A 10,122-nucleotide genomic window follows, 5' to 3' on the forward strand; every position below is an offset into this window, starting at 1 on the left:
AAGGTTAAGTAATGGTTATTCACCACTGTGATACATTTATGAAGTGTTAGTTCATGCATATACGTTTCCCACTTTACAATAAGCGTCTCAAAGAGCATTAACAAATGGTTAATTAAGGTTAAGTAATGGTTACTCACTACTGTTATACATTTTTAAAGAGCATTAATAAATGCGTAATTACGAGTAAGTAATGCTTACAGTATACAGCAGGGGTGGGCAAGTCAGGTCCTCGAGAGCTACCACCATGCATGCTTTCCAACTATCCATGCCCTGCCCACTGCTGCATACCTGCATCATGTGTGTTCAGTCAATCAGAAGCTGGAAGATACCACCTTAGATGAACGTGGAGCGAGGACAAAGTGAATTCGTTGGTTGGAGGATGGACAAGTAAGTGGACAATTATTATGCTTAAATGAACATTAAAACAGCCTTCTCCTAATGAAACTGCTAAGCTGTGAACTTCGTGAAATAAATGTTAATATCTTTATTGACAATTTACTAGTATTACCAAGAGACATTTAAGTTGTTGAATGCAATGCTTATTATTGTATTATTTAACGTTTAGTTAATGCTTATTACTGCATCAACAAATGTTAGCAGTGTCGTTAAAAACTATTAAATAATGTATGAGGTAATACTTTAATTAACATGAAAAACATTAGTACATGATTAATAAATGCATTAGTTACCTATTAGTTAATGCTTATTACTGCATTAAGTACGGTTAATTAATGTACCCTTATTGTAAAGTGTTACCTAAAAAATTATACATCTGAAAAAGAAATATGGAGGTTGAAAAAAAATGTTTTAAATACATTTTAAATTGAACAAGTGTTCATAATAAAATTTCATTGGAGGAGGAATAAAAATGGAACCAGCTGAAATGCCTCCTCGAGGACTACATGGACATTTTAGCTGTTCAGGACGAGGACTACAGGCACATGGTCTGGCCGCAGCCGGTGTTGATGGTGTGCTGCCCCAGTACACCAGTTACTATTGTTATTCTCCTTCCTTTGGCCACATTACTTTTCTTTGGTTGCCATCAACTTCTAGATGCTTTGGGCTAGAAAATTTGTTCAAACTTCTTAAGGACTTGAGGGCTATTTCTTTTCTTCTTTTTGTTAGCTTTTATACTTTTTGTGTTATTCAACTATTTGCCAACTTTCAGCTTCTCCACTGGTGTGTATTGCACAGAATCTTCACAGAGGCATCCAGGCTCTCTTGCCCTCCTGACACTCAGGCTCCACTCTACTCACCTGCTCCAGACTTGCCCCTCCTACCAGTATGCGTATGTGGATGAAAGACTGTATGTGTGCATGTTGCTTACCTGAAAGAACCATACTCAGGTGGGGGCTGGTATCGAACATGGGGAACTTCCCTCGAGTGCTCCCTTGATCTCTGCTCCTGGTATAAATGGCCTCCAGGCTCCTGCTGCTTGCTAGGTGAGCCTGTTCCTTTGAAGGGATAGTCTGGAGGTGGACCGCGATGCTGTGGCTTGTAGTGGTCACCTGGTGGCCCTGGGGGGGGCAGTTGAGGGGACAGTGGGGCACTGGTGACAGGAGCATGTGCCTTCACACCGCTGGTGGCCAGAGAGAGCTGCATAAGTCGTTCACTAAGAGACCGGACGTGTCCCTGCTTCAAGTCCTTCAGCCCATCATCCTGGTGCACCTTCCCTGTGCCACTCACTCGCAGTACAGTGGGGCGACCCTCAGTACGCACCTTGGTACTGGTCACCCCAGTGACATAGAAGGTGGCTGAGGCGGGTAGAGGAGGCTGCTGGGGCTGATTGTTCTGCTGCTGAGGCTGAGGAGGAGGACCATGGCCACGGAAGTATTGTGACTGCACTTTGGCCTCTTCATAGGTAGGGAGGTCCTCTGGGTTTGGGCACTGCCCTTGACTGCTCCCACCACCTCCATTGCTGCCTCCTCCTCCAGGCCCTAAACCTCCACTGCTCCCACCCCCTCCTCCTGCTCTTGTGGAGCCCAGCTTCTCCAAGCCATTGTCTGTCTGCAGCTCCTGTCCCTGGGGTTCCTGGCGGGCGATGTGGGGGGTCACAGAGTGGTCTTCAGAGGGGCCTACCTGTCCCTGTCCTGAGTAACCTCCCCCTCCCCCTACTCCTCCACTGACTCCCGTTCCTCCTTGTTGCTGTTGCTGCTGTTGTAGCACATAATTTCGGTTCATCTGCTCCTGCAGGAGGCGTTGCAGCACAGTGCTGCTGCTGTTGCTGCCACCTCCTCCACTCCCAACACTGTTGCTGCTGTTGGACAGCTCCTCGGCTGCAGCCCTCATCTCTGCCTCACGCTGGTCATGCACCTCATGGAAGGACAAGCTCTGGCCACAGTCTACATTCCCTGAGAGGAGAAGGGGAAAAGCAGAGAAATGAAAAAAGAAAAAGAAAGCAGTGTGGTGAAGAGATGAGAATTTGGAGTTTAATTAGGGTGAATGTGAAAGAATGGAAAGAGAAACAATCCAAGAGAGTGAAAGAAAAGGCAGGTTTATATTATCACATAAATATAAGGGAAAAGAGAGAAGAAAGGGAAAAAACAGAAAGCATTAATGTCAGACATGCACATGACTCATTCACCGCAACCCTTACCCTCCAACACAGAGTCATGGAAAACCAGCTGATGGAGGAAGAACAACTTCTGAAAAACCCCAGCAGCCAAATCAGCAACAAAGCCCCTTATACCCAAATCACAAGCACTACAAATATCAAAGCTAAAAACGTAGAGTATAACACTCCATGAAGAGATCACTTAACACTGATATAGAATAATGTTGCACTGTTTGCACTAAAACTACTGTGGTTTGATGGCTGTAGTGCTCATGGACTGAACTCATGTAAACTGCTTACAGTTGTTCTGACTGTTCTTACTGTTATACTGACTATTTTTTTCAATCACTGAAAAAAATTCATCAAATTTTTTTGTCCAGTTTTTTCCCTTTGCAATGATATAAACCAGAGAATAGCATGAAACTCTTAAACTAGAGAAGCTAGAACCAAATAATGATTTGGCTGAATATTCAGAACTGCTGTTGGCTGATTTCCATCAAGTTTTTTCATGTACCATTATGACAAAAGCTGATCAAGTCAAGTCAGTCTAAAGACCAGATGAGCTGGATGTTAAGCTTTTTCTCCCTGGATCTAGGTTTTTAATAAGGATACACTGATTCTAGGCTACTTTTTTCAGTACCACACTATTGAAATTGTTTTTGTTTTTATTTTCATGAGATTTACTTTTTGATTGTGATTAAATAAAATTGTATAAAAAGAGGCTCTGCAGATTACCTTAGAACTGTTTGTGATGACAAACTGCATTGTCACCATTCCTAATGAATATAACATGTACCTGACTGAATTTCTGTAGCCTACTACACAACATACCACAGTCTGCATCATGGTGGGGCATTCGCAGACCATTGATCTGCCATGAAGAACAGGATAACCTGCCCAAGTCAAGGTGTGCAAAGATTCTACAGACATATCCAAGAACACCTGCAGCTGTTACCAAAGGAGTACTAAATGAAGGGTCTGAGTACTTTTAATAGTAGGAGATTTCAGTTTTTCATTCTTGATAAATTTTCAGACAACTCTATGACCATGGTTTCACTGAACATCATGGCTGATTAAGTGTATAATAGTGCGTAAAAATAGCAATTTTATCCATTCAAATCTGAATCCATAACACCATAAAATGTGCAAAAAGTAAAGGACTCTGAATACTTTCTGTATCCACCATCTATCTGGAAGGGGTTTATCTGTTTCCTTTAGCCAACTTAGTCTCCCAGATCTCAGAAGTCTTTTGCTTGCATACATACCCGTATAGCTGCTCTCACTGTTCCCTCCTGAGGGCGTAAATGTCAACAGCTGTTCATGTCGCAGTGCTGAGGTAGGCCCACCAGGAGACCCGGTCAGGGCTTTGCCAAGGCAGAGGTGAGTAGGAAGATATGGCTGATGATGTTTTGGGTGGAGGTGCTCCAGTGTAAAAGTGGTGCTACCGTGGTGGTGGCAGGTGGTTTAACTACTGTTCATGTTCCTGTGGGCCCAGGAGGTACTCAAGGAACTATAGCGATGAGGAACAATTGTGGATGTCACAGTGACCCCCAACACTCTGTGGAGGAAATACGTGTAAATAATTTTTACTGCCATATAGAATATATGGGAGACCATATTTGGGATAAGTTGTTATAGATGTGCATAATATTCATGTATTCATTGTTACATGCATGCAAGTAAAAAAGTTAACATGATACAGTGCCTATAAAAAGTATTCACCCCTTTGGATGTTTTCCCCTTTTATTGATTTTATAAATCAGTTGTGGTCAATATAATTTGGCTATTTTGACAAAAGATTTATAAAAAAAAACCTTTTTAATGTCAAAGTGAAAACCGGTTTCTACAAAGTAATGCCAATTAAATAAAAATATGTCATGAGAAATAAGTGCTTCACCTAATTGTGCTTCAAAAATATCTTCTCAGTATCTAGAAAAATGCTGATGTTTCATTTTTATCAAAAGTGAAGTAATTTCAAGTAATCCATCTCAAGTCTAAGTCTCAAATCATGAGTATCAAGTCAAAGTTGGGTCTTTTACCAGTGTGAGTCAAGCAAGTCTCAAGTCCTCAAACTTGCAACTTAAGTCTGACTTGATTCAAGTCATGTGACTCGAGTCCCCCAACAACGGTGATGCCTGGTAACAAGTTCCTCAGGATGTGCAGTCCCTTCACCTTAGTAGTTTATTGGAGGATTCTGCTAACTAAGGAGACAACACCCTTCAATCCTTTCTGCTAAATAAAGCCACTCTACAATGAGGAATGCCTGAAAAAGGAACTCATCCAAACCAGGAAATTTACACAGATGAGCAAGTAGTTGCCTCCTAATGGATGGAAATGCACATTTATTAGTATTTTATTTTGCGGATTTCTTTGAAATTCAGATAAAATTTACACTACATTTCGATCAAAACCCACTTACTGTCATTTACATGCTGGCATGAACATCATCAAAAATGCAACTCATAAGGGTTACAGTGATACTGATAAGCTGCTCTACTAATTAATCCAACTGTCCACACTGCCCACATGTTGGCTGGCATATATCACTCGCTTAGGCACATAGCAGTGTCCTGAAACTTATTTTTAGTTTTCAAGGTCTTGGTCTCATCTCAGAATCAACCACATTTTACTCAGTCTTGTTTCGGTCTCGAACAAAGCGAACTTGGGAATTTATTTTGAGAACAGTCAAGACCACAGCTGTGGGGAAGTCCCTCTGCATTGTCTTGTTTTATATGTTAACATGATTACCAAGGTTTTCCCTACCATGTAGCTAAAACTCCTATACTTTTGTAGAGCGCCTTAAGCCAAATGAAAGTTGACACATCAGAATGAATGTAAAAACAATGCTGAGAGTTCTATGCTGAAAAAAAGGAGGTGGCTTGATCTTGGTCAAAAATGCAAGTCGGCAACAGGAATGGCTTGGTTGTACAATGGGCAAAAAGGAGATGGCTTCACATGAGAGCCAACTCAGTGGAGCCCAGGGAGAGTATGAGCTTCACCCTCAGGGGAGGAGGGCGCCATACAAGAAACAAGGACTATAATGACATGAGATATAGCTGAGTACTTCAGGTGTTTTTCATGGACAGGATCTCAAGGTTCGCAGTTTGTTCACGAGTGAGGGTAAAATTGAGCATGATATTGACAGGCGGATACAGGCAGCATCAGCAGTAATGCGGACATTGTACCGGGCCATTGTGGTGAAGGAGCTGAACTGAAAGACAAAGCTCTCAATTTACCAGTCAGTCTACATTCCAACCCTCACCTATGGTCACGAGCTGTGGGTAGTGACCAAAAGAATAAGATCACGAATGCAAGCAGCCGAAATGAGTTTTCTTTGCAGGGTGGCTGGACTTTAGAGATAGGGTGCAGAGTTCAGACATCCAGAAGGGGCTCAGAATAGAACCGCCTGCTCCTTCACATCGAAAGGTGCCGGTTGAGGCGGTTCGGGCATCTTATCAGGATGCCTCCGGGGCACCTCCCTTTGGAGGTTTTTTAGTCACATCCATCTGGTAGGAGACCCCGAGGCAGACCCAGAGAATACATCATTTGGTCTGGGAATGCCTCACAATCCTGCCAGAGGAGCTGGAAAAAGTTGCCGGGGAGAGGGACGTCTGGACTACCTTACTGAACCTGTTGCCATTGTGACCTGATCTCAGATAAGTAGACGAAAATGGATGGACAGATGGATGTTGCCAGGCAAGCTATTGATCTCACCATGTTTCAAGGTAGAGGATAATAAATCTAATTGCACCATATTCACAATCATTGTTGAACCCAATGACATAAGTCAGCAACTAGTGGCTACTATTTTGTTCCTGTTAGTTACATCTTATAAACTGTATATCTGTGTGCAATAGCTCCTGTTAATATGGTTACTAAGATCGCAATGACATGCTATTTGTTAAGGAGTTATGTGCTGTGCCACGTGTTCTCTGAAAACTCACTTATAGAGCCTGCTGCTGTTAATAATGTTAAAGTATCTGTTTGAGAAAGCCATTACAGATCAGTACTGTAGCCAGTGTGCAATTTACACTGTGCAGTTTGGAAGTCTCCTTCTGGCTCACCTGCATGTGGGTGGGGGGAGAGGGAGGGAGAGTTAGGCTGTGCGCTCCCCTATGGACTGCAAGCAGCCTACGGAAGGTCGCATTGCTGTTTAGGCTGATACGGCAGCTCAGTGCAGTTTTGGTGCACACTGTGGAGTGAAACTGTGTTCACATTAAAACTGGCTCAGATGACTTTATGTCAGAGGCAGAGCTGAACACACAGAGCTCTCCAACCACATAGACATAGCCTACACCTATGGACCACTGAGTGCTAACAACAGGTTCTACGTAGGGGTAGCTCACAAGACAAAACGAGACACGATATTGGGTTCACAAGAACGTTACTATGGTTGTGCCTGAAAAAGCCTACTTTATTCTTTCCATTAACAGTAAACTAAATCAATCACTGCTCCACCTGGAGGATATATACAACATTGCAACTGGCTTCCATACTGTATACTGTGCTTAGAATGTTAAGAAGGTGGTTCTGCAACCACTGCACCATCACTGGGGATATATTTATCAGTCACGGTCAAAGCAGGAGGTGTACGCGGACCTGTCGCAGATTGAGCATTGTTCTGGGAGAAGCATGTTGTAAAGTAGCCCACAATCTGGCAAAACTGTAGAATCTGGCTCAGCTGTTGTTGTAATGCAATGCAACTAAATCTCTCAACGCTCTGCGCTGGTCAATGAAATGCAGATTCCTAGTGAAGTAATCTGTAATGTGAGCACCCAATTTCTAATGTTTAATTCTTTCTCACTGCAATAAAAGATCAAACCGCTGGCACCACAGCCACCCACAGTTTTAAAATCCTATGTTACGTATGACACCAAGTCCAGTTTTGTTTGTTTTTTTTGGACCTGATTCCAGATATAATAGTTTAACCTTGGCTATGAGCTAGTTCCGGGTCTGATCCAAAATTCCTATTTCCTGTAAATTCTGTTTAAATATGAGGTTGGCACATTGAAAGAGCAATTACAGTATATACCACTAAATGTGACTCCCCGTATTTTTCATGTAAAAGTGTAGTTGATAATCTTAAATAATTGATATGATATGAATGAAGGTTTGGGAGAATAAACCCCTTGAAATTCACATGATGCAGTGGGCTAGAGAGAAGACTCTTTTAGAGCTGAGAGAACTACAGAAAAACTCGGTTCACTTGCAGCTGTACAGTGGACAGTTACTGGGTGCTTAGTATACTGGGCCTTGATAGTGAGTAAGAGTTTAGCAAATCAGCTTAGGCTGGGCCCACACTAGAGGATTTTTTAATCTTAATCGATTTTAAAAACTTGAGACCACAGACATAACAACAACTTTAACTGATTTTTTTCATATTTTAATCTTAAGAGCACAGATGATTCAGTCAAGAGGCGGGACTTGCCATTTTTACTGAACAATTTCAGAGACGCCAATTAAAGGGACTAGGGATTTCACAGAAACTCAGTGATCAAACATGATTTCAGAACAAAACAAATATGGAGGCAGGCATTTGTAATCAAGCAGTGGCACTTATGTGCACTATGTTTTGCACAGAGGAAAAAAACTGTGGATGAAGTCTTGGCTGAAAAGACAAAATCAACACTGCTTACACATTTTACTGGAGGTGAGTCTGAAATAAATAGGCGGCTAGTCCAAACTGATGCTACAAGCTGTTGTGACACTTCCTGGCCAGCTCCTTATCATTGGTTGTTGCAGGTGTCTGGCCAGGATTCAATCGCTGTTGCCCCCACACTATATGATTTCAAGTTGTAAATATCAAACATGCTTCATACATAGGCCTCAAGATCGGGGGCCCTCCAATCCTGTCAGAGACACAACGATTAGGTCGTTCGACATCTCACATTACGGTAGTCATCAGGGAATGCCCCCACAATTGTCAGGAAGGGCAAATCAGGCTGACTGTCCTGTATTGTGGTCCCAGCTTTACTTTGTCAGGTCACCTAAAAAAATTCTTTCAGCATACAGTTGCAAGTATACACAAGTAAAAGATGACAGCTGCATTTTCTGGTCATCACTCATTTAGTCATTGGCTTATTGTTTGATTAGATTTTGGTTTAGGCTTTTAGCAGACACTTTGACTAAAAATATATTATATTATATATGCTCCTGAAAATTTTTAATTTATGAATTAGAAAATATAGCAAGGAGCAATGTGAGAATATATTTTTAGTAGTTTGATCTGGAAAAGAAACTATTTTCAGGCCAGCAAAACAGTATCACATGTTTGTCTTGTTTTTCACTTTGATGAAAGTTGTGTTGTAATCTCCTCTTTACAGACAACCACTTTTTTTTCAAGAACACCTCAGATAACCCCACACAAATGACATCTTCTAATCTGTGTGAATGTTCACAGCATAACTGAATTCTCGTATACTGAGTTGCACTTGTCAAATCACTAGAAAAATGTTTTTAAAATGCTCCTACCTCTGTGGTTTCCTCAGAAAATAGCTGTACCTTCTCCTAAGCCCATGATCCAATGTTTGCCTCCAATCACCGAGTGTCTGTTTCACTAACAACTACCTGTTTTGTGAAAGGTTTGAGGCGGCACACCTCTCTTTCCGTTTCTCACAATCCTCCCCCTCTTTTTCCCACATTCGGACAGGTGGGGCTGGGAGGAGACCGCTGGATACAGAGCCACTCCTTCATACCTGGGTGCTAGAGTAACTGCTTTACCTGTGTTCACTCTGCCAACCGTCAGTGAGATAAATAGTAGAGACTGACTTCCGTTTTTACTGCTTGTGGTCTTAAAAACAGGGTGGACTGCTGGGTAATGTTTTTCCTTATTCTTTTCTGTGATTATATGAAGATGGGTTGGAGCCAGAGAATATGACTTTCTACTCAGCTATTTTTTACTGCAGACTTCCTTAAGTCAGCTTTGCACATTTAAATAATGTTCCTGTGGTGTGATAAACCTGGAACACATATTTATTGCTACTGTACCCAGACTTTAAGCACTGATAAACTTTGTCCCATGAACTAGTCCTATTGACTGAATATGGGCCTGAACATTTTATTGTTCAAAACAGATGATGCTAAAACCAAAATGGGTCCAGATGACACACACAGTAGAAAATACCTCCAATAAAGTATAAATCTTGTCTTTATGTGGCTTGTCCTAGCAGGACTACAATGGTGTGCGATTATTTTTAGCAAGGGTGAGACTAAATTTTATAAGTAGGTGGGCCAGTGCGCCTTGTCTCTCCATTTGTTTATTTTTAATCATCATCGTGTATTGTATGAAACACCAGGAGGAAGAGACAACTGGTGTGTGTGTGTGTCACAAGGCTTTGATCATCATAAGTACATAGGTTGATGATTCTGTGTATGATGCCATGTACCTGTGTCCAGTTCTCTAGTAGGCTACTCTTGATCTCGCTTAGACCTTTGGTGAGGATGAAATTAACAACTGTTTAGTTTTCCAAAAGGAAAAGCTCATTCCGTCCCTCCAGTGCCGCCTCAGTCAGCAGGTCATCAGGTGTTGATTAGGGCTGTCCCAAATGGCCATTTTTAGGCTATATTCA

The 10,122-nt window shown here is 41.9% G+C and overlaps 1 protein-coding gene across 1 annotated transcript in view; it reads right to left on the reverse strand.

Moving 5' to 3' along the window:
- Nucleotides 1-10,122, reverse strand: part of amot (angiomotin) — a 125,969-nt gene that overhangs the window by 113,543 nt on the left and 2,304 nt on the right. Inside the window, exons 2-3 of the mRNA XM_020621735.1 lie at nt 3,820-4,112; nt 1,328-2,351 (exon numbers count right to left, since the gene is read on the reverse strand). Coding sequence (XP_020477391.1) covers nt 1,328-2,289 — 962 coding nt within the window. The 5' untranslated portion in view covers nt 2,290-2,351; nt 3,820-4,112. The remainder of the gene's footprint in view (nt 1-1,327; nt 2,352-3,819; nt 4,113-10,122) is intronic.

This window comes from Monopterus albus, unplaced genomic scaffold (genome assembly GCF_001952655.1).
Source record: "Monopterus albus unplaced genomic scaffold, M_albus_1.0 scaffold267.1, whole genome shotgun sequence".
In the NCBI taxonomy this organism is placed as follows: domain Eukaryota; kingdom Metazoa; phylum Chordata; class Actinopteri; order Synbranchiformes; family Synbranchidae; genus Monopterus; species Monopterus albus.